General features: G+C 42.7%; 1 protein-coding gene across 9 annotated transcripts in view; it reads left to right on the top strand.

Moving 5' to 3' along the window:
* HFM1 (helicase for meiosis 1) overlaps positions 1-23,077 on the top strand; it is a 4,349,684-nt gene that overhangs the window by 3,932,233 nt on the left and 394,374 nt on the right. For all 9 annotated transcript variants that reach the window (XM_078646278.1, XM_078646275.1, XM_078646244.1 and 6 more), the window contains one exon: positions 18,192-18,437. In XM_078646278.1, coding sequence (XP_078502404.1) covers positions 18,192-18,437 — 246 coding nt within the window. The remainder of the gene's footprint in view (positions 1-18,191; positions 18,438-23,077) is intronic.

Here is a 23,077-nt window from a genome sequence, read left to right as displayed (position 1 = left end):
TCCACTCTTGTAGTGAGGAGCTTATCTCTACCTTTACCATCAAAGGAGAGCCACAGTATAGCTGCCCACTGACTCTGGGGAATGCCCTGCACAGTGCAGGCCCTCTCCAGAGCAGCCATCCATTTCTGGATATCATCCCCTTGCTTAAAGGGGGGCACTATTTTAGTCAGGTGTTTAGTATCTAAACCCTTCTCTCTATCTCTTGGGAGATTGCTGCCACCAGTGGGAGCTAGCCCACTCATCTGCTGCTCTCTTGCCAGGGCAAGCTTCTCTTTGGCCAGGGCAATTTCTTCCCTTTCAATCCTCAGTTCAGCTTGTCTCATTCTAGCTTCATGCTCCTTTCTCTGAGGGGAAGTAAATCTCCTCTGTGGAGGATTCCTTCTCCCCTGAGAAGAGGCATTAGAGTGCAGAGATCTATTGGAGTCCCTAGAAAGAGATCTATCTCTCCTAACTCCAAGGTTAGGCCCACTTCGGGTCAGTACTGGGGGGCCCCCAGATCCTAGCCCAAGTAAGTCTAAGTTGGTCCTAGTTAGCCTTCTGACTACCTCAAGACCCTTGTCTACCTCATCCCCAGAGAGTACCTCCTGATCCTCCTCCTCAACTGCTGAATCAGTGTTGTGGAGATCTGGATCCCCAGAGGTTCCCTCTAAGGCTGGCATGTTCTCATGTAACTGAGAAAGCTTTCTGGCATCATATGTCTCTAAGAGACCTATCAGAAAGGAAGTGGTGGGGTTAGACCCCTGCTTCAGTTTTCTGGAGACACAGATCTGTCTCATCTCATGGAAACTGAGAGCTGCATATCTTGAAGTGACCTGTGGAGGGTCAACACTGACCAGGGGAGTCTCAGTAGAGTCCCCCTGAGTCGACATGCTTTTCTAGTGAGGTGTAAGTGGTGCACTTACCTACACTATATGTTTGCCTACTGATCCCTTGCTAGAGTTGTAGTTTAGGGTGTGCTAGGCCCTAGGAGCTACAACAGCTGGTTCAGTAGAACTCAGAGTATTCTAAGCTAAGTTATATGTACCTTTAGTACTTATGTGATCTTTCACAAGATATTCTTAGGATATGTGTGGTAAAACAACAGCAAGCTCAAATCCCAACCGCTGCTCACCAATGTGAGAAGTTGGCCTGATGTGCAGTGCTCACTATTCTAGTGATCACTATATATCAGTCCAAACAACCCTTATTGATGATTGGTTGTAAGTCAACCTTATAGACCAGCTATCCTAGTAGCATGGATACGAGCAGTCTAAGGCTAAGACTCTAGAGGGCGTGTTAAGCCAGCTGTTTTACCATCACATTACCCCTTGAACACCCAGTGAAAGGACACCACACAAGTTGTTATGAAAATAAACAGTGTATTTATTTATAACAAGACTACCCTGGCTCTTTATGAGACAGGGAGCTAAGCACACAACAAAACTCTTACGAAAATACTTTTAAGTTAGCACGTTACACAAATGCCCGAGGGGCACGAAAAACCATATACGCTAAAAGTGGAATGCGAATTACTAGCAGGTAAGTAACAGTTCTAATAGGCTTTGGAATCGCTAGGACTGGACTAGGGAATCGTTAGATTACTACTAGGAGGCCCAGGGGACTCGGGTGCAGAGTGTGCACTCTCACGCGGGATGCGGGACAAAGTCTATGGAAGCTAGAATTCACAAAGTTAGTGTTCACGGGCGAACCCGACCTGGTAGGGAGAAAACGACAGTGGATCCTGACCCTTGGATAGTGAGGCTATGCTGGGACACCGGAGTGCCGAAGTTACCTAGCCCAGGGGCTGCAGCTGCATAGGTCTGAAAAGACGTCGGGGATCTCGTTGCCGGACCAGGAGCCTGGAAGGAAGAAGTTGCTGGCAGGCGACCAGTGAAGAAAAGTTCGATGGATCCAAGCCTGGATCAAGGAAGAAGAAAACCTGAAAGCAGAGGGGACCAAGTTCTTGAATCACTAGCCAGTGATTAAGTGGGCACCAGGATGGCACCGGGCGAAGTCACCGCAGTCAGGTGAGTGGGCGCTGCTGGGCTCTGCAGTCTCTCGGACCAGGAGGCGTTGTCGGCGACCAGGATGGAGGTGCGAGCTGTCCCACGAAGGATGAAGTCGTCGGCGTCGAAGTTACCCAGGAGTGGGCAACAAGCCTTGGCTAATTCAAGCCCACGCGGTGGACTCAAAATGGCGTCTTGAGTGGACCAGGAGGGTCCGGGGTGCTCCTCCTCTGGAAGGGAGCAAGGGCCAGTCTGGAGCAACCAGACCAGCAGCAGAAATGTCGTCGGGCGTCGTCAGGAAGGCCACAAGCCAACGGGCTAGTAGCCAAACAACGCGGTGAGCAGCGGAAAGCAGAAGGGCCCCACGCAGATCGTGGAGATGCTGGGGGGCTGCTCTTCGGTGCTGGAGCTGCTCAGGGTGGGGGCTTCTCGGACCCCAAAGCACTCACCAGGAATTCACTCGGCGGGCTTGCTGGAAAGAAGTCGTGCAGTCTTGCAGATGGCCGGTCCCTTGAGGTCTCGTCGCACCCACGGTTCTCAGCTGGGCTGTAGAGGTGGGTAGAGGTCAGAGGTGCCAGGGAAGCCGGTTCTCGTCGAGCTGGGCAGTCGGATTCCGGAGGAAGGACTTACAGCAGACCGCAGTGTTCTTTAGATGGTGCCTGCGGATGCAGGGTGACTACTCCTTAGTCACAAGGGAGAAATCTTAGGAAGAAGTCTTGAGTTCCTTTCGTGGAAAGTAGTTTCAGGATTCAAAGATGATCTGATTTGGAAGGGGGCCAGTCTCTACCTTTATCCTGTAAAAGGGGGCTGGCACGCGACTAGGTCCTGCCCTATGGGTGGGACCAGGAGGGGGGTGGTTACACCCACTTCCTTGGCGGGCTTTTCCCCAGGCCAGGGGCTGGAGTGCCCCTGGAACTGGTTCCAGCCGGCCTATGCACAGTGAGCACCGGGGTGCCACTTGCAGTCACCTTCCTCTAAAGCCCTGCCTACCTACAATACACAAAACCCTGTCTGGGACGGTGCTGGCACCGCCCCTGGCAGGAAACCCTTTGTCCTTATCTCCTGCTCTGGGAGGACTCCCAGCAGCAGGAGGGCAGACTTGTGTCTCGGTGGCAGCATCCATTTTGTGGATGCTAAGGCTCTGTCTGACTTTTAACCGGGTTATAGGTTACAGGCATGTCGTGTCCCTCTAGAAGGGTGGAATGCTAACCCCGTCGCCAGAATTGGCGAGGGGTTAGTATTCCAATTCGTATGACACCTTACTCGACATGTTTTGATAAAGCGATACCAGAGTTGGCACATAACCGCGAGGATTATAATGCACTTAAGAGTATATGGTATGCGATATCATGGAAACGGCTAAGGGATGGATCCCGAAAGCCGCAGACAGGCTCAGCTCATGCTAGAGCACCATCTCACACGATTCCAAGCACTCTGCCTTCAGGATTGTTAAGGCCTGCTATAGGAGTGACTGATAGGAGATCTGTGTGTCCATTTTTAGGGTTAGATATAGGTATACTATATCTAAAGCAAAGGGTGAGTACACCACCTTGCCCCAGCTGTCGTGCAGCCAGTTGTGTCAGTTTTAGTTAGTCAATCCAGGGGTGGCATAATACATGCTTCAGCCCCTGGGAGACTTCTGGGTGCACCTCAGCCCTGGGTACAGGGACTTGGAGAGGGCCCAGTGCCAATTCAGTACCTAAGTACAATTTGGATAGAGAGAACAGCTAGGCTGTGGGTCTGATTAGCAGGCCCACAGCCAGGGAAAGTCGTAAACCAGTGCAGCAAAAAGCAAAAATCTGGGTGATCATAGGATTGCAGACCCTACTCTCCTACACACCTCCTTTAGTTTTTCTTCTTCATGTTTAGGCACCAGTGTAACGTTCAATAATTACGATAGCACACTCGAGGTGGAGAGAATCCATTAGGTTTATCAGTTGCAAACCTCAGCCATCACCAGTCCAAGTGTAACTGACTCCAGCTGTTCAAACATCGCAGTGATGGAACCCTGCCATCATACCATTTTATATTCTGCTAATCTGCATGTGAATCTAAGTCTAATTTACATGCAAGCTACATCAAACCCAGGTTTGGAAACCGTCCAGCAGACTCACCTTTGTTTTCCAAATGTTTGTAAACAATGGTCCGAGATTCAACACACAAATAATCTGAGCGACATAAGCTTTATTTAAGTGTTCACAATTGATAAATCACCACATACCATACGGACCTGGTGTATGTGGTTTAGAACTGGGGAAGATACATTACAGTGCACACTCCTGTGTACACTACAATTACAGTTTATTGCCTGTTAATTGGTGAAGAGAGGAGGACAATTTATGATACCTGTTTATGGCAATCCATGGCCATGAACTAATCTGATCACACGTTACATGGCAATGAATGAAATGATATTCAAACCATTGAGTTACTTCTTGCTTGTTTGCACACCTTTGAAATAGACATTGACCTTGTGCAAAAATATTAGGGGCCTTGTTCTTCGGATCTGCTGCATATGTCATAAAAGTATATTGGGAAACTTGTATTTATGTATATTGTGTGACAGTGAAGGCTCACTCTAATTGTACAGTACATGAAACTTTTTTGTGTTGATCATAATTGGTATGTATGTACAACAGATGTTTCTAATAATCATGCCATGTGTATAGAGTACATCAAGCTTTCTTGATAATGTAATTTTGTGTGCAAGTTGTGGAATGAGTTCTTATTTGACTCACAATGTTTCTACTAATGGCTTAATTTCATGTACTACTTGCTACTACCATATAGTTTTGTTGTTATGCTGTCAATTAAATGTTTCCTATTACCCAATATAATTGCACTCAGTTTATCAAACTATGAAGGATAGAGAACTTGGTTGGCACACTGAAAATTAAAAACATATGACCAGCCCACTGGGAATGAATAATGTGGCCAGCGTGTCACATTCAGATTTCTGTAGCAATGGTAAGCTACTTTACCCTCTGTATGTTTCTAAAAGCTTACTCAACATTGGCATTTTTAGAGATTTACACACTTTTCATTGGCTGTTTCTCTGGCAATGTCCTGCAATACAAATTTTAGCACAGTTCTCTTCAGTAACCATTTTAAGTGAATCACACACATTTTTAGATCTCTGCTCTAGATAGCGCACATGTGTTGTCTCGTTGCCTTTTGCTGGCACCATGATCGCTCAATTTTGTGCTCTCCCCATATTCCAAAAGCATGCATATGTCATGGTTCTTTCGGTGTTTAGCTCTCCTTAGAGCACTGGTGAAATACTGTTAAACTTCTGCAGAGGCCATTTTAGGGCATTGTTGCAGCACTACTTCTTTATTTCTTCACAAGCCAACCTCTTGTCATCTAGTGAAATAAGTCACGCTCCCCTCTTCCATCAAAGAACTTGTGCGCCTTTTGTTCAAATTTGGATCCCTCGCTCCCATTTACACTTATTACCAATCAACAGCACAACATTTCAATGTGTGTCAGATTACACTAAATTTGAAGTTGACTAGTGGTTGAAGGCCCTAAGGATATAAAAGATGGACTAGTTATCTTTTTTGTTTCTACTGCAAAGTTCCTCCTCTACGTCTAGGATCAGCCATAATGCCCCTTATTGGCTAGGCTAATTCGCGTGCACAGTATACGGGAGTCGATGCTACCCCGCGCTTCAAATGTTGCCAGCTTTTCCTCTCTATTTGTGCAGCAGTTGGGGGCTTTGCACAAAGTGTTACTCCATGGGTGCCTATCTCACGGCCAGGAGTGGCAAACACTGCTGGCTACACAAGTCTTTAGATTTGTCTAATACACATGGCCTTACACGACTCATGTGCTTAGGGCGTATGAGGCTACAGAAAACACTTTCATATGGCGTGCAGTTCTGGCTAATAGATATACAGTGTGGTGATTGCTGTCAGTTAATCCATTTCAGGGTACATTTTACTTTGCTAATTATAGGATGACAATGCCAAAGTATATTGGCCACTCTTTAGGTCTCGGCCAAATGGTCCAACGTGACAACAGTTAAAGGGCATCACTTTTCAGTCTATCTCAATCAGTTCATTTGTCAGGGATGAGAAGATAATTAGAGCAGAAACATAGTAAATAGGGACAGAAGCGGTAGGTAACATGAAGTAGTTCTGACTGTAAACAAAATGCGTAAAAAGTACCAATAAAAAAAATATATATATATATTTAAAATGTAAGAAGGAACATGTGCATATCAACTCTACAGTAAGTCTTAGCTTCCCAGTAACTCCAGCATGGGTGCTGCCAATTGACCTATGACGATGCCCCCGGACTGAAACCTTGAACATTATGCATAGCACGGAGCCGGATCAACATGGCCCATGCCCGGTGGAACTTTGATGGAACTTTCGATGGACCTTTGATGATGCCCCTGGGCGGACACCAAAACTGTTTGTACTTACCTCAGTGCACAAGCAACCTTGACCGATGCCCGGTGGAGCTGTCATATACAGCTATAGAGGAGTCTGGCCCTGGTTTCACCCCTTTGGCCATCACCTACCCAGCCGTTCATCTGACATTGTTTTCCTCATTTCCCCTGGGTGTTTCCTTCCCTCCCCCTCCCTCCCTCCATCATTCTTTGATTTAATTGATGCAACTATGTAACCTGTAACTCTGGGCGGATACCAAAACTGTTTGTACTTACCTCGGTGCACAAGTAACCTTGGCCGATGCCCGGTGGAGCTGTCATACGCAGCTATAGAGGAGTCTGTCCTTGGTTTCACCCCCTCGGCCGTCACCTACCCAGCTGGTCATCTGACACTGTTTTCCTCATTTCCCCATTGTGTTTCCTTCCCTCCCTTCCCCTCCCTCTGTAATTCTTTGATTTAATTGCTTTAACTATGTAACCTGTAACTCGCTGATCCTCATGTAAAGCGCTCTGATACCTCTGGGTTTAGCCAGCACTATATAAAACTTTTCAAATAAAAATAAAAATAAAACTTTTCAAAATAAAAATAACGTCAATGCTACGAGTTACTGTTTAACAAATAAAACATCACAGTACCAGCATTTTCTTAAAATAGTCAAGATTGTGTGCTGGTCAAGAAAAATACAAAAATGAATTCATCTCATCTAAGCGCATATGTGTAGCCAGTGTTGTCCAGCGGATACTGGGGTGGCGCCTATGTGTGAAGATGTGAAAAATCCATGTTCCATTTTAAACCATACTCACATACTGCAAAAGTATAAATAAGAGTATACACTTAAAAATCATTTTTTTAAAGAAAAACACTCTGTGCATGCCAAACTCGTCTTTACTCATCATGAAAAGCAGCTATTGAAAATTCACGGCACAAAATCAAACCTCAGTCACCAAGACAATCCATTTCTGCCTAAAGAAGACATCGCTGCTTATCAGTATTCACAATCTCCCACTACAATACAGAAGCTATAGAAACCTGCTAGAAAAAGCTGCAGTTTTTGGTCTGTGCGTATTCATCACAATTAATATTCAATTCTAGCAACATCTACTGCACACAAACAAAATCACGGAACAGAACTAAAATAAGTGTATAGTGCACCTAACTGTACGGAGTGCCTTCGTTTTCCCGTAGTGCTCTCTTTGATGGGCCCAAGTCCCTCTCTGACATACTATTACCGCACAGGCAGCATGCACGCTTTTAACACAATTTAATAACATGGACATATTAGCACACACATTTGAAAACAAGCGCACCTAACACATCCGCAACCTCACAAACAAACGGCTAAAAAAGATTAATAACTCGATAAGCTCAGAGTTCGGCCTATTGGCTTTGCCAATGCTTGTTATACACTTAAGGCTGTGCCTCCTACTGACGTTTTAGGCTTATTTCAACACAATTGTGTTTGAGAGTTGAGAGAAGTCTGCCATCTCCCTCTTCTGCTATAAACCCACATTTCTTTCAAAGGTTTGCTTGATTTTTATCTACATACTCAGGGACATCTTAAGGATCTTGGGGGCCTGGGCCAAACATATTTTGGGGACCCCTGTCCAGGACAGCTTTGAACTTATGATCCCGTTTCAGCTCATTCAAGCCCGCTTTGGCCAGGTCACTGACACGCTCGTCCAAATTCTAAATGTGTTTAAGTCTAATTTTTGGGATTGTGACGTATGTTTTCAATATTGTAACACAGCAGCAGCTCACTAATATTATTGCAAGTAATCTCTGTTACCCCCTCCCCCCCCCACTTCTCATATGTGAGTCCCGCTTTAAGCTAAACAAAACGTTTTTAGGGATGTTGCATTAAACATAAATACAACATTTCTCTACAAAATGTATGTAATAGAATCTCACACATCACCCACATGAAATAAGAAATTAAAGGAATACAGTATTTAAAACATTCTCTTTCAGAATTATTCAAGATCATCAGGGCAACAGGCTGCAGAACAGAGCTAGCGCTGTCGAGGAGTGGCTTGAAAGGTTGGGGCCCTTGGCCAGAGCCTACTTGGCCCATGCCTTAAAACGTCTCTGTACATACTTGCTATGGTTTACTATTTTACCATACTTCAGAGCTATGCTGTTCACTGTCATATCTGGCACACACGTCTACAAAGCTCCTAGTGTGGTGTACTATCCTCTGTACTTACCTTCCACAGATCTGTTCAATCTCAGCACCTCTAGCGTTGTGGAAGAAACTGTGTCCTTCCTTGTACATATATCCTGTACAACAATCATAATTTTAGAATGTCCTGGGAGCTTTTATTTTTTTCCATCTGTAAAATGATTAATTGTCAGGAAAATGGATCATGACACCTGTTTCCTTTAGAAACAAACATTTGGAATGCAATAGGTCTCACATTTGTGAGAGTTCGAGCTATTGGCGTTGTAAATGACAATGTCTTTTACCTAAATGTTTTGGTTTACAGAGTAGTGGATGAATGTGGAGTGGAATGGAATTAGGTGGGTTGTATTTGAATTGTTAGCTGTAGTATCATTTGTGAATCTGCGATGTGTATTGGAGGTATGTGGTGTGTCGTGGAATTGTGTTGTGTATTTGAAATATGTGGTTTAGTGTGGAATTATGCGGTGAGTATTGGAAATGTGTGGAGTTCAATTGTGTGGCATGGAACTATGTTGCGATGAACGAAATTATACTTATTGGAATTATGTGTCATGGTGTGGAGTGCATTTATGTGGATTGCTGGAATTTGTATTATTGTGGATTTATGTGGGGTGTATTTAAGTTGTATTGAGTAGGGTGTAATTATGTGTGGCTTAATATGTGGCACTCAGTGCCAATATGTGGAATTTGAATATGTTGTGTGGTGCAGAATTGTGTGGCCTTGAATTGGATTGTGTGGTGCTGTGTGGAATTATGTGGCATGATTTGTAGTGGTAATATGTGCAATGGTGTGGAGCAGTATTATATGGTGTGGAATTATGTAACAGAGTCAATGTGTTAAAGTTATGTTTTAGAGCAGTGTGGCTGTTGTGTAGCACGATGAAAAGTTATAATAAGTTGCTATGAGCATTTCTGCTTATTTATATATAACCAAGAAGATATTCTGTACTACTTAACAATCCTAAAAAAAAGTAAAAACATAAAAAATGTGGGGGAATTTGTGTGTGTGTAATGCTGGTAACTTTTTTCTGACTGTTGTATTGCTTCTTTGTATTATGTATATATTTTAGCTTTTGGCGGGATATAAATAATGGTAGGGTGAATGCTGGGAAGTTGTATTTGAATTATTATAGCAGATGGAGACATCTAATAGGGGAGAATGAAGAAATGCTATATTCCGAGGTCAGTCTGCATATTTGGTAATGCAGCATATTATAAACTGTGTGGACAGAGTATGAAATCAGTATAATGTAAAATATGTATGTGTGTGTATATATATATATATATATATATATATATATATATATATATATATATATATATATATATATATATATATATATATATATGTATATATATATATATATATATAAGTATTAAGGTAAGAGATAGAGAATGAACCAGGTAAAAGGGTCTTTTTAGGGGTAAATAAATAAATGCGACAAAGACAGAGTTAGTTAGTATTTCAGGAGAGCAATTGAATAGAAAGAATGATACAGAGAGGAATTAGAAATGGTGACAGAGAAACAGAATCAAGAGAGAGAGATAGAATAAGAAACTATGTATTTGTGGTTACTTTTATTTAAAATAGAATAATGCAGATTAAACATACCATGTGGGGGGGTGGTTACATAAGAGAGAATATTAAAAGAGAATGAGGGGGGAAGTAGAGCAAAAATAATGGAAAGGAGTGGGAAAGCTTTAAGGAGGAGAAAAGGGAAAAAATGCACAATAAAGGGGGATTGATAAAGTGGAAGCAATTAGTACACAAAAAAGTGCAAAGAGAGGTCAAACCTCACCACAAGATGTCAGACATGGTGAAACAGTTTGTAGACCGTGACCACAGGCTACTCAAAATACCAAAATTAAGTGGCTGGAAACGGTGAACAGTCAAAATATCGACTAGAAAATATCGACTAGACATAATATCGAGTTTTAAATATCGAATGGACAAAATATCGACTGGACAGAATATAGACATCAAAAATATCGTTTTTAAGGTAAGTAATGTAATATCGAATGTTAAAAATATAGACAGTTAAAATATCGAAGTATATAATATAGGTTATTAAAATTATCGAATTTTTAATAATATTGAATTTTTATAGTGTTTTTTATGTAATTATATGTGTGAAAAGTGCGTATTTATGTTATAAATAATTTTAATTAATGAAATATTTTTTAATTTTTGCGTAATTTAATTCTGTAGCGGGTTGTGGGTTTATAGGGGAATAGGGTGGGAAGTAATTTAATTATAATTAATTAAATATGTAAATTTATTTATTGTTATTTATTTTTAATTATTTGTTAATTAATTTATATTTGGTAATTAATTAACTTTTAATTGGCAATTAATTAAAATTAATTGATTAATTGCTAATTATGTTAATTTTACTAATTTATTTTTTGTAGCGGGTTGTGCGTTTATCGGGGAATTGGGTGGGAAGTAATTTATTTATAAATAATTAAATATGCTAACATATTTATTGGTATTGTTTTAGAATTAATTGTTAATTACTTTTTTATGGGTAATTAATTAAATTAGAATTGCTAATTAATTTTATTTAATTGATTAATTGCTAATTATGTTATTTAATAATTTATTTTCTGTAGTGGGTTGTAGGTTTATAGGGGAATAGGATGGGAAGTTATTTATTTATAATTAATTAAATAAATCAATTTATTTAATTGTATTTAATTTGAATTTATTGTAAATTAATTTTTAAATGTTAAATTTTTAATTTTTAATTTGTAAATAATTTGTATTAATAGTTAAATAATTGTAATAATTAAATTTAATTTTTAATTTTAATTGATTAATTATTATATTAAATTCGTAATTACTTTTAATTAATTTTAGATAGATATTAATTTATATTTATTGAAATAATATATGAAGTATTTAATTTCCCTACTGTTGCACTCTCTGGAGTGGGAATAGTAATTTTTACCTCTACGCTATACAACGTTTTCCCTACTGTTGCACTCACTGGAGGAGGAATAGTAATTTTTATCCCTACGCTATCCAATGCTTTCCATACTGTTGCACTTACTGGAGTGGGAATAGTAATTTTCACCTCTACGCTATCCAACGCTTTCCCTACTGTTGCACTCACTGGAGTGGGAATAGTAATTTTTACCCCTACCCTATCCAACGCTTTCCTCACTGTTGCACCCACTGGAGTGGGAATAGTAATTTTTACCCCTACGCTATCCAACACTTTCCCTACTGTTGCACTCTTTGGAGTGGGAATAGTAATTTTAACCCCTACACTATCCAAAGCTTTCCCTACTGTTGCACCCACTGGAGTGGGAATAGTAATTTTTACCTCTACGCTATCCAACGCTTTCCCTACTGTTGCACTCTTTGGAGTGGTAATAGTAATGTAAACCCCTACGCTATCCAACGCTTTCCCTACTGTTGCACTCTTTGGAGAGGGAATAGTAATTTTTACCCCTACGCTATCCAACGATTTCCCTACTGTTGCACTCTTTGGAGTGGGAATAGTAATTTAAACCCCTACGCTATCCAACGCTTTCCCTACTGTTGCACTATTTGGAGTGGGAATAGTAATTTTTACCCCTACGCTATCTCACACTTACCCTACTGTTGCACCCACTGGAGTGGGAATAGTAATTTTTACCCCTATGCTATCTAACGCTTTTCCTACCGTTGCACTCACTGGAGTGGGAATAGTAATTTTAACCCCTACGCTATCCAACGCTTTCCCTACTGTTGCACCCACTGGAGTGGGAATAGTAATTTTGACCCCTACGCTATCCAACGCTTTCCTCACTGTTGCACCCAATGGAGTGGGAATAGTAATTTTTACCCCTACGCTATCCAACGCTTTCCCTACAGTTGCACTCTGTGGAGTGGGAATAGTATTTTTTACACTTCTGCTTTCGTACGGTAATAATATTGGATATTATTTAATTATATTATGTGTATATATATATATGTTTTAACAAATATGATTGTAATTTTTTTTATAACTTTCATTAATTATTTAATTATTATAAGTTAATTTAAGTATTTTAAGTATATTTTAGTAATTAATTTTTAATTTTAATTTAATTTAACACTGTTTTTAATAAAGTCGATATTTTTTTAAACTATATTTTTGTAAACGATATTTTGTACTCGATATTTTTGTACTTACCTGTTTGTAGATACAAACTCGATATTTTGTCTGTAGATATTTTTTCCTCGATATTTTTGCTAGTCGATATTCTGTCACTCGATATTTTGTCAGTGATCCGCTGGAAACCAGTGTGAAAAAAAAAACTATGGCAAAAATCTGCAATCTGAGTGAAAGAGTCATTGTGAGATAGATATGAAATGGCTCTAGTCAGTATGACTGGGGGGGTGGCTTAACATTGTGCAATTATGTGTAAATTACTTTATTGTCCCATGCCGAACAAAATGAATATGAGCGTGTGTAATGTAGCTAGTGTTCATGTAAAGCACTCACTTAGCGGCAGAGCACCCCCATTGCAGCAGCTTCGATCGAAGCGCAGCAGCTTCGATCCAGGGCCGGACTGGCCATAGCAGGCACCGGGCGATTCCCCAGTGCGCCGCACGAGTGGGAGCAGTTTTTGGGCCCCTGGGGGCCGTTTTTGTTACAGGGCCGTTTTTGCAGCATAGCTGCAAAATCGATCCTGTACCAAAATCGGCCTAAAACCGGCCCCTTGATAAGAGCTTGACGGCGCGCGGGGGGGGGGCGAGCACTTTGCCAGGGCCGGTTGTGGTTCCCAGTCCTGCCCTGCTTCGATCGAAGCACAACAGCTGAACTTTTCAGGCAACGAGGACATTAAAAAGTGCAGAGTTAAAGGCACAACAGAGCACAACAATTGGAAAAGGGGTAGGCACCGGCCATTAAGAAGAGTAAGAAAAACATGAGGTGGGATAGAAAGGCAAGCAGCAAGGCAGTAGGGGTGGGTATGGGGGACGGGGAAATCCTCTCACCTTAAATTCAAAGAAAGAAAATGACATTGTGTCTGCCATTTGATCACGGTCTTTGAATGTACTGCAAATGTGTGGAGATAACAAGAATGACAGCCCTGTTTACATAAACAGAAGTCAGCGCACAGGCAAACAGTAACACGATCGGGGAAACATCAATCTGGTCAAATGCTCTTAGAACAAGCATTGGCATAGCCAATAGGTCTCGCTTTTGGGACCTTATAAGTATTTAGTTATGCAGCACAATATTCTTGGTGCAGCAACATTAACTGTTGCATGGTTAAACACTTATAAGGTCCCAAAGGTGAGACCTATTGGCTATGCCAATGCTTGTGTCTCTTGATATGGGTAGTGCTCACTGTGCCACTAGAATCAAGCTACGCCCAACTGACGAGTGCCAAACTGCGTAAAAGCGATTTTGAATTACTTATGTTCCGGTGGGACTGTTCCTATTGGAGTAAGATCAACTGATATACATATGACTGCATACACGGAGGTGGCCTGGTAGGCAAAAGAATGAGGATTTGATGCCACCTCGAGCGATTGCCAGCGGTTAGACCTATTGCAAGCATTCCTACCATCACATTGTGGGTGTTTATTAAAAAAGTTGGATCTATGTATGTGTGTAAGTCAATGTCATTTTAGCTAGAATTTAGATTACGGAATTTCTTTTGTTCCCATCTTTTACGATTAGTTTGCTGTCTGCGACCTAAATTTGATTCTTAATCTTAAAGGTGTGTTCAGTCACAAGATATTTCTTTCCTCGTTTGATATGGGTACTTCATGTTAGTTATATATTAACCCGATGGTTTATACTGCAGGTTCAGTTAAAATGTAGATCTCGCTCAAATTCATGAACTAGGTAAACTGAAGGTTAGTGTAACAAGAAAACAAATAAAATATTCCATACAGAACATTTTAAAAACTATTCGGTAAAAGATACAAGAGCTCGATGAAGAATGGCTCGACAAATCGATGTGATTGAATAAGGTTTACAGTGCTCGAAAATATTGATAGATTAAGGAATCACTTAAGTCAAGCAGGCATTTTCTTCAGAACAGACAACTGTTTTCTCTTAAATTAACCCCCCTATAACTTACACGCACAACATACTAGAGACTACACCGTCCTAGTAAAGCTGCAACTTTACATCTGTTTCTCAACCTTTTAGACTAACACACTTTAATGTGCACAAATCCCACCGCGATAAGGCTTCAACTTTATATGCCACCTTGAGAACGGAGGTTAGGCAAAAAAAAGCACACATCAACACCACCACCCTGGTTCAAACAGGAAGTTTTGAACACCGGTGGTGTAGGTTGGCCCTTATGCCACATAACTTAAAATATGCAAAACGGATAGCATATTAGCCCATGCATTTCACTTCAACACAGTTAACATCCTGCATAAAGCCAGTCTATTACAGCCAACCAAGTGCTAGAGTAGCAAATCAAAAGGACTTTTTAAACCCCATATCAATGTTTACTGGTTCATTGTCTCCTAGGGATCCAAGGAGGTCTTAACAACACTATCCCCCTCTACCCCCACACACAATCCCATTAAACTTGTTTACAACTCGAGCCAAACAACCACCAACCTGTATCACGAGGAAATATTACACTTTGAAACAACAAGTCATCTAGGAATACATTGCATTCCTCTTACTCCCACCACAAGGGTGGAAATTACTCGACCCCAACTAACAATTGTCCTTACAACAGTAAATCAACATATTTATCATCAACCTAGCCACATCTACAGTTGGAAGTAGTCTCCTCACACACACAATAAAAAAAGAATTCTTTGACACCTCACTAACAGGTTACCGCTCGAACACCGTGTATCAAACCCTCCTTGGAGCAGTGAATCTAGGACTTGCTTTCATTGTTAATCGGTATAACTTGTCCACATTCGCTACTGCAAGGCGTGGATTGCTAAACTTTATGATAAACTGATGCAGACAACCCAGGCTAACAGGTGACCCCTGAAACAGTTTGAATAACGGAATATGTACAACGATGACATCAATTCCTTCTCCCTCGTACAGCCATGTTACTCTGTTGTCTGCAGTCAGACTTTTTATCATCGCGTCAATTAAGGGTACCTACTGCTTATAGCATGTCTTCCTAACAAAGAACGTACCTGCCCACTAGTTTTTAAGGAAGCGTTGCTGTTCAGGGAACTTCTCTTTTATGCATTTCAATGCATAGTAAACGCATAAGGCATTACACTTAAAGAGAGACTATCGACATAAGACAAGTAAAGTGCCATCCTGATTAACTACAAATGATCTAATAATGCTGATGTTCTGAAATGGATGGAGATACCTAGGACCAAGCCTAAAGTTCCAGAGTAAGGCATTGCATTCCTGAAAAGTGACACGCCGGCTGCACCGCATATGTTCCGTCCAGTTTTAGCTTGGACCTGATACTCTACCAGTATACTTGTGCTTAACTGGTATACAGGATGTGAACGTTGATAAAACTGAGCACTAGAAGTTGCTTAGAACTGCAAACCGAAGGTGACAAGGGGTGCGGCTGCATAACGGGTTGAATGGATAAGGAGGAACACTTAAAATGAGCGGGAGTGCAGAAGCTTGTGGTCTCTGGGTAAAGGAGAGGCCGCGATCTAAGCAGCTAGGGGGAGAGAGGGGAACCGCTGCGGAGCAGTCTCGGAGGGTAACAGCAGAGGTTGCACGGCACTGAGCACTAATATGAGCGATGAGCGGTATCAGGGGTGGCACAGACCGGGACGGTAGAGTACCTGGGCATGGGCGGAGCGAATGAGGTAGGGAGCAGAGAGGAGCAGGTGACGTTAGAACGGCGCGGGTGGCGCCTGGGCTGCACCGTGGAGGCTGTTGTGCGACAGGGTCTAGAGGACTAAGCCTGTGGTGATAACGAATCTACTCACCTACACGGATCCCATTCCAACGCGGGTGGCTTTGTTTGTCCTTAATCCAGGAAGCCGGGTCGGCGATAAACACCTGAGTATCCGCCGTGAACTATTTCTCAGTACAAATCCAGCATCTTCCCACTTGCTTTGCTCTAGCCAACCCACTGTCGAGAGGCAGGCACGTGCAGCAGCTAAAGACTGTTCGAGGGATACATGAGTTTTCTACAGCCAATGAACAATTGAGACGCTTTCTTCCAGCCTATCCCAGACAAGACTCTGATTTTCCGGCTTTGGCAGCCAATAAAATAACTAACAAGAGCACCTTCAGCCATTCCTAGACGATAGTACAAGATCCGGGGTTTCTAAACCATTGAATATATGACAATAGCCAATAGCCAATTTTACAAGAGGAATTTCTGCAACAACAAATCCCACAGTACTAGAATTTCATCCCCATCTACTTAGTTGGATTAGAACACGTGGAGGCTGGAGGCAGAGATTGCCTCTTTACAGTATCGTAGGACAAAAGGCTTCTTGTTAAACGAGCGCCGAGCGCAGCGGGGAGGGTAGGAGAGGGGCAGGCTCGATTCACTCGCGTGTGCGATAATTGCGACCAGATGGGCCGCGCGCTCCCGCAAGTGAATCTCCTGACGTGCTCGCGTTGCCATTGAAGGCAATGGAACGCATGCACGTGCTTGGCTGAAAAGCCAAAGCAATGGCAAAAGGTCATTTGCCTTCGCAGCGCATGCGCGCTGCAAGGGCGAGACCTAAAAAGGGAAAAGTAGAACCAAAACTGATGCTACAATGAGACAAGTAGAAGGGTACATGCACTGGGGCACTGCTCCTTGGATTGAAAAGGAGGGATACATAGGAAAGATTGACTACTACCAAGCACGGATTTTCAAAGGACACCAAAACAAACCAATGAAAATCAGTAAGCCCACAAAGAAGTATATGCTAAAGTATATACAAGATGTCTCGAAATCTTAACAGAGGTCAAATGTCGGGCTATGTCTTCGGACAAACTGCTGCTTATGTTTTTTTCAATGATTGGTATTAACAAAATCCTCTCTCTAATGCAGTCAGAGGAATAAAAATAAAGTGAATTATGTGACAATCTTTGCTTAGGTACAGGGAGTGAAAGGAAAATATCGAAAAAAATATATAGAATGTAATTTTTTTGTAACTCAACAAATGTAAATAGCTGTAAATGAACTATATACATTCAGCAGTTATGAAAGTAAAAATGAGGTAAGTTTTTCAATGTGATTCTGAAGGATGATGGAAGCAAAGATTTTAATAGGATCAAAACAAATTAAGATACTCTACTTGGTGATGCACAGACATTCAATTAAACACGATTTCCACACTATCATTTGTGTGCAACATAGTTTCACTTGTAAAACTGTATTTCTATGTAAATGTTGTGGTTATTTGAAGGAAAGTGTGCGGTCTGTAAATTATAGTGCGCTACCACACGATGCTGTAGTTAAATAAAAAAATTGCCCCCCTCAAGTCGATTAAAGCTAGTTGGGTTGCAAATGTTTGTTGCTCTAAAAATATGGTCATGGTTCAAAAATGTTTGGGAAGCATTGTTCTATAGCAGTCCTGATATTCTACATCTGTAAATGTTCAGGGTGTACAACAATGACCACAATGCCTACTTTGAATGCATTCACATTAAATAAACTTCTGGCAAGGCCAGGTCCGTTGGCTTTGCCAATGCTTGTGTAATATTTTCACTAGCTTTTTCTTGTTTTTCTTTGTTTCAGATTTTTCTATTTGGAAACCTTCTATTGTATCAACCCAAAAACATTATCAGACGCCACCATTAAATATACATTCTTGCAGTTCTTTTATGACAAACTTGACTGATGCTGATAAAAAAGGCTCAAGATCATCAGGAGCCTTTAATGTGACATTTGACCTGGGAGAAGACGTTTGGGATGATTTTGAAGATGAGAAATTATTAAAGGCTGAAAGCTTTACATCTTTGTCAACTTTTAACACTCGCTCAGGTACTTTTGTATACCGCTGTTACTGTCTGAAATAACAAAATGTCACCAAAAGGGTTCATTAAAATGGGCTTCTAATTAATACATTGCTCCTCAAATTCCCCTTCTGTTGAAATAGCCTCACAAAACAAATTGGAAACGACTTTGTCTTAATGGAAATAGTACTGATGCATGTCTTGTATGATTCCCTCTGCTATATAAGTTGAAGGAAAACACCAGTGCTTCCTTGGTTTAATTAGTATTCATTGTATTCTGCAGACAGTATTTCTGACCACCCAGTAGGAAGCTGGGTCGCTATATAGTGTACAAAAATGAAGTACACTGTGTAGAGAGTCCAGTGGGTCCCCAAATGGTTTACAGAGGCAAAAGTAGATAATACTAACGCTCCCTTTTGTGGTAGTGTAGGTGAGCAGTACATGAGACACACAGTCAAAGAATAAATCCGAGACCAAATTTGAAAAATAACACTTCTTTATATATATATATATATGTTTTAAAACCAAGAATTTAATTCTAAGGTAAGTACCATCTTCGATAGCAATAGTCACAAGCAAGTAAATGTTTAAACTTGTGCCATTTTATGCACTATGCAATCCAATGGTAGGAAAAGCCGAAGATGCAAAAAGGTAGGTACAGTCGCTTTCAGGGGTTCACCTTCAGGGTTCTGAGTTGTAGGGCCAAGGTCCAAAGTACTACCAGCAGTTCTTTGACAACCGCCTGGGATTCTACCGGGAGTGGGGTGCTGGGGAAGCTGTTAGCTGGTATGCTGTGGTGAAGGGAGGCGACCTAAAACAGGCTGCACAGGGGATTTGATAGCAAGTCAGAGGGCTCCCATACGGGGGCTTTGGGTTGCAAGAGGTCTTACATCAAGGGGGGCACATTAGTTTGGTTGGCAGGGCTGGGTACACAAAGATGCACCTTACAGTCAGGGACAAACAGCTGACAGAGGAGAATCAAAGAAGCTGGGCCATTCTCAAAGAGTGTATCAGTGGTGCTGCATCCCTTGACGGCTGATTGGTCCTTGCGCAGTGAGAACCTGGGCTGGACTGTCACTGGTGGTGAGTGGTACAGGGAACCCGGTGCCCTGGAAGTTGGTGCTACATGACTCCGGTTGGTCCTGGTGTCTTCAGACTCGGTGGGAATTTAGAGTTGAACTTCCAAAGCACTCGTTCCTGTTCCTGCTCATCTGCGGCATCGGTCGGATGGGGGAGATGCAAGGCGGTGCACTGGACTCTGCTTGTCAGTGCCTGTGGACTGCACAGGAGTAGCTCCTCTACTCCAAAGGAGACTTTAGGCAATGTCTTAAGTGCTGGCAGGCTACACAATGCTTTAGTAGATCTCCAGCGAACAGGACGAGTCACTCTGTCGTGATTGTTGAGAGATGGCTGAGGATGGCGTCCAAAGTCACAGGCCTGCTGCAGTTCTTGCCAGGCAGTTACTCTTTTTCATCTTCTCGTGATTCGTCGAATCTCAGTTCTTGGGTTCAGGGGTGCCACCTAAATACTCAATTTAGAAGCGTTATGGGAAGTAACCAATGAGATGCCTACCTTTATGGTGTCTTCACCCTCTATTAGACCACTTCCAGTGGAAAGTGGACATAATCCTGACCCTAGAATGCTAATTCCTGCCAAAACAAGATGTAGAAATTAGAAAATTGGGGTCCACCCCAGCTAGCCTGCCCTAGGGGTGGTGCTGGTTGAATGTGGGCACACCTCCTATTCTTACAAATTGTCCTGCCTATCTTGCCACCAAAAAGTGTGATCAGGACAGGGGGGTTGGCATCTCCACTATCTGTAGAGGCTGGGTCACATAACAAAGGCGTTAGGCCTTTGAAGTTTCCCGCCCTGGTATGTACATTCTACATGCTCTGTTCCTCGCCTCCGAGAGTGAAGACTCTTACCTCAGGAGGTCAGAAACCTGTCTATGGTGTCTGGCTGGTCGAGACGGGTCAGTCAACACACTAGCAGTCAGTAGGTTTTCAGGGGGCTCATCTAACGTGCTCTCTGGGTACATTTATTAATATATCCAGGACTGACATCAGTGTAGGTTTATAAAGATGAGGTGTTTAGTACCAAACACCTTGGATTACATTGAAGCCATCATGTAGCTAGGGAACTAATAATTACAAGTGTCCAGCCCATGTCATGGCTTTGCTGTGCATTCGTAATCTCTAAAGGTGAACTTAGATATCATGGGGACACATCTACTTATGCAAATATGACCACACATGGGTAAAGTGCCCCCTGCCTTTAGACGGTAAGGCCTGCTGTAGGGGTGACTTACCTATACCACATGCAGTGTTTTGCTGGCATAGCACACAGGGATGTGTGCCATGTTGACTCTTTCTTTGCACCAAGACCAACAGGCTGCAATGGCAGTTTGTGTGATCTTTGTGAGGGGTCCCTTAGGGTGGCACAATGGGTGCAGCAGCCTTTAAGAACCATAATCTGATAGAGACTTCTTGCTGCAGATTCCTTACCTTTGATTTAAAACATTTGCTGTGCAATACCACTTGCGTGCGAAGTCGGGTGGCTCCATTCAGCACCACGTGTCGTCGATGACATCGGTAGCGCCTGTTATGATGCTGCGGTGCCTACATAGGTGCCACTCAGGCACACAGACGTCAGTTCTTTTCTTTCCGCGCAAAGTTAAGCGCCAATCTGGGAAAAGCTACCCCTCAGCTGGTTTTTGGCAGGCTTTTTCTCGACTTTTGTCAAAATTTTTCAAGACTTCATGTGCGAGGGATGTCGGGTAGGAATACAGGTTTTAAACCGTGCGGAACTTGTTCCCGCACGATATCAGTTACCGATCCCCACCACGTTTGTAGGTGGTGTCTTGAACATGACCACGATTCGATGTTGTGTTCAGACTGCCAGGCGATGGCTCCGAAGCCCTTGAGTGAGCGAGCATTGAAGTTGCTCGCAGCCCGGCAGTCAACACCGTCGCGCGAGTCTCCAAGGAGTTCACGATCCCTGAGGAGGTTGTGGATTTGCTCTCGGAGCCCTAACTCCTCTTCCTCCCATTGGAGGTCATCTGGATGCTCGGGGAAGAGGCACAAGAAGGAGACCAAGCAGATTTCGACTTCACCTCAACTGGAGCCTGTCGTCGAGAGAGGTAAGGAGCACCGACGCTCTAGGCATGGTTCTACAGAGCCGGAGCCAGAGTCAACTTTGCACCTTCCTCCACGGCAAACCTGAAGTTGGTACTAGCTGCGTCGCCGGCGGCTGTTGGTGGAGCAAGCCCCATCCTCATCCCCGACGACACAGAGCCGGAACAGCGTCGTCCGATGCCGATTCCGATGTCGACAGAACCCAGGGGTTCTATGTTGTCGCCTGAGCACTTAGTGCAGGTGCTAGGCTCAGGAGAGGAATGGGAGGTGTCTGGAGACCCTCTAGAGAACCAGGCTGTCTCTGAGGAGACAATGGACTGATATGGGGAACTTGGGGAAGCCAGTGGTCTGGATACTTCCCGAGACTCTGGCATGCTCTCTCTACTTACAGTGGCTACGGAGAAGGGGGCATCCTATGCCATGGTGGCTAAAAGGGCAACTGAGGTCCTTGGACTGGATTAGCCCTCGGTGCAGGTCAGGACTAATCTCTTGACCGAAGTGCTTCAACCTGGGGCTTCCACCTCTGAACCCCTTTTGCCCTTTAATGAGGCACTTGGAACTTGGTCTAAACCTAGCACAGGGTTTCAGCCACATCAGCCCTATCTTAGCCACGTCCCACATGGACTTCCCAAGTTGCGCATGGACGTCGATGCGGTAGATCCTGTCCTCGATATGGAGGTCAGAAGTCGCCCGCCACAGCCTCCAGCACTTCTAGGCTGATTCTGTAGGACCACACTTCGCCGTGGATGGGAGAATTCATCATCATCTCACCCGCTGGAGATCTATAACAACAGACAAGTTGGTCTTGCAGATCGTCCAGGAGGGCTAGTCTCTTCCTTTCCTTTCTTTTCCTCCTACTATTCTGCCAGGTCAAGACCGGCTGGCAGAGGATCACTTAAAACTGCTCAAAGAGGAAGTTACGGCTCTTTTGGCCAAAGGAGCTATAGAAAGGGTTCCAGTTTCAGAAGTAGGCAGTGGCTGTTATTCCAGCTACTTTCTGATTCCAAAGAAGAAAAAGGGTCTTCAGCACATTTTGGATCTTCGGCCCGTCAATCTCTTCCTCAAAAAGGAGAAATTCAAAATGCTCACATTGGCTCAAGTCTTGTCAGTCAGTCAAGAAAGCTTTATTTCTATTGCATTTTTTAAAAATCATAAAAGCACAAAAAATATGCAAAAGTTCTACACAAGAATTTACACAAAAATAACCATTCAAATTTGATGTATAATATGGGTTAATAAAAACGAAGCATATTAAAAAGACAGTGCATCTTAAGAATTTCGCCCCCTATATCACAATACTCTTCCTTTGACAAAACACTTTTTTTCAAGAATATGGATATCCTCCAGGTTACATGCTGATTTTCTAAAAACTGGAGCTTAATAAATACTAGTGGTGTACGGCAAATTCCGTCCTGCTCACGGAACTTCCGAAATGTCGGCAATTTTTGCATTCGCGGAATTCACGGAATTGTATTGCACATGCAGTCAAATATCCATCTTGCTTGAGGCGGACTGTTTTCATGGATGAGAAAAC

This window comes from Lissotriton helveticus, chromosome 1_1, assembly GCF_964261635.1.
Source record: "Lissotriton helveticus chromosome 1_1, aLisHel1.1, whole genome shotgun sequence".
NCBI lineage: Eukaryota > Metazoa > Chordata > Amphibia > Caudata > Salamandridae > Lissotriton > Lissotriton helveticus.
Note: the sequence above shows the minus strand (reverse complement) of the source record. Positions and strands in the feature narration are given on the sequence as shown.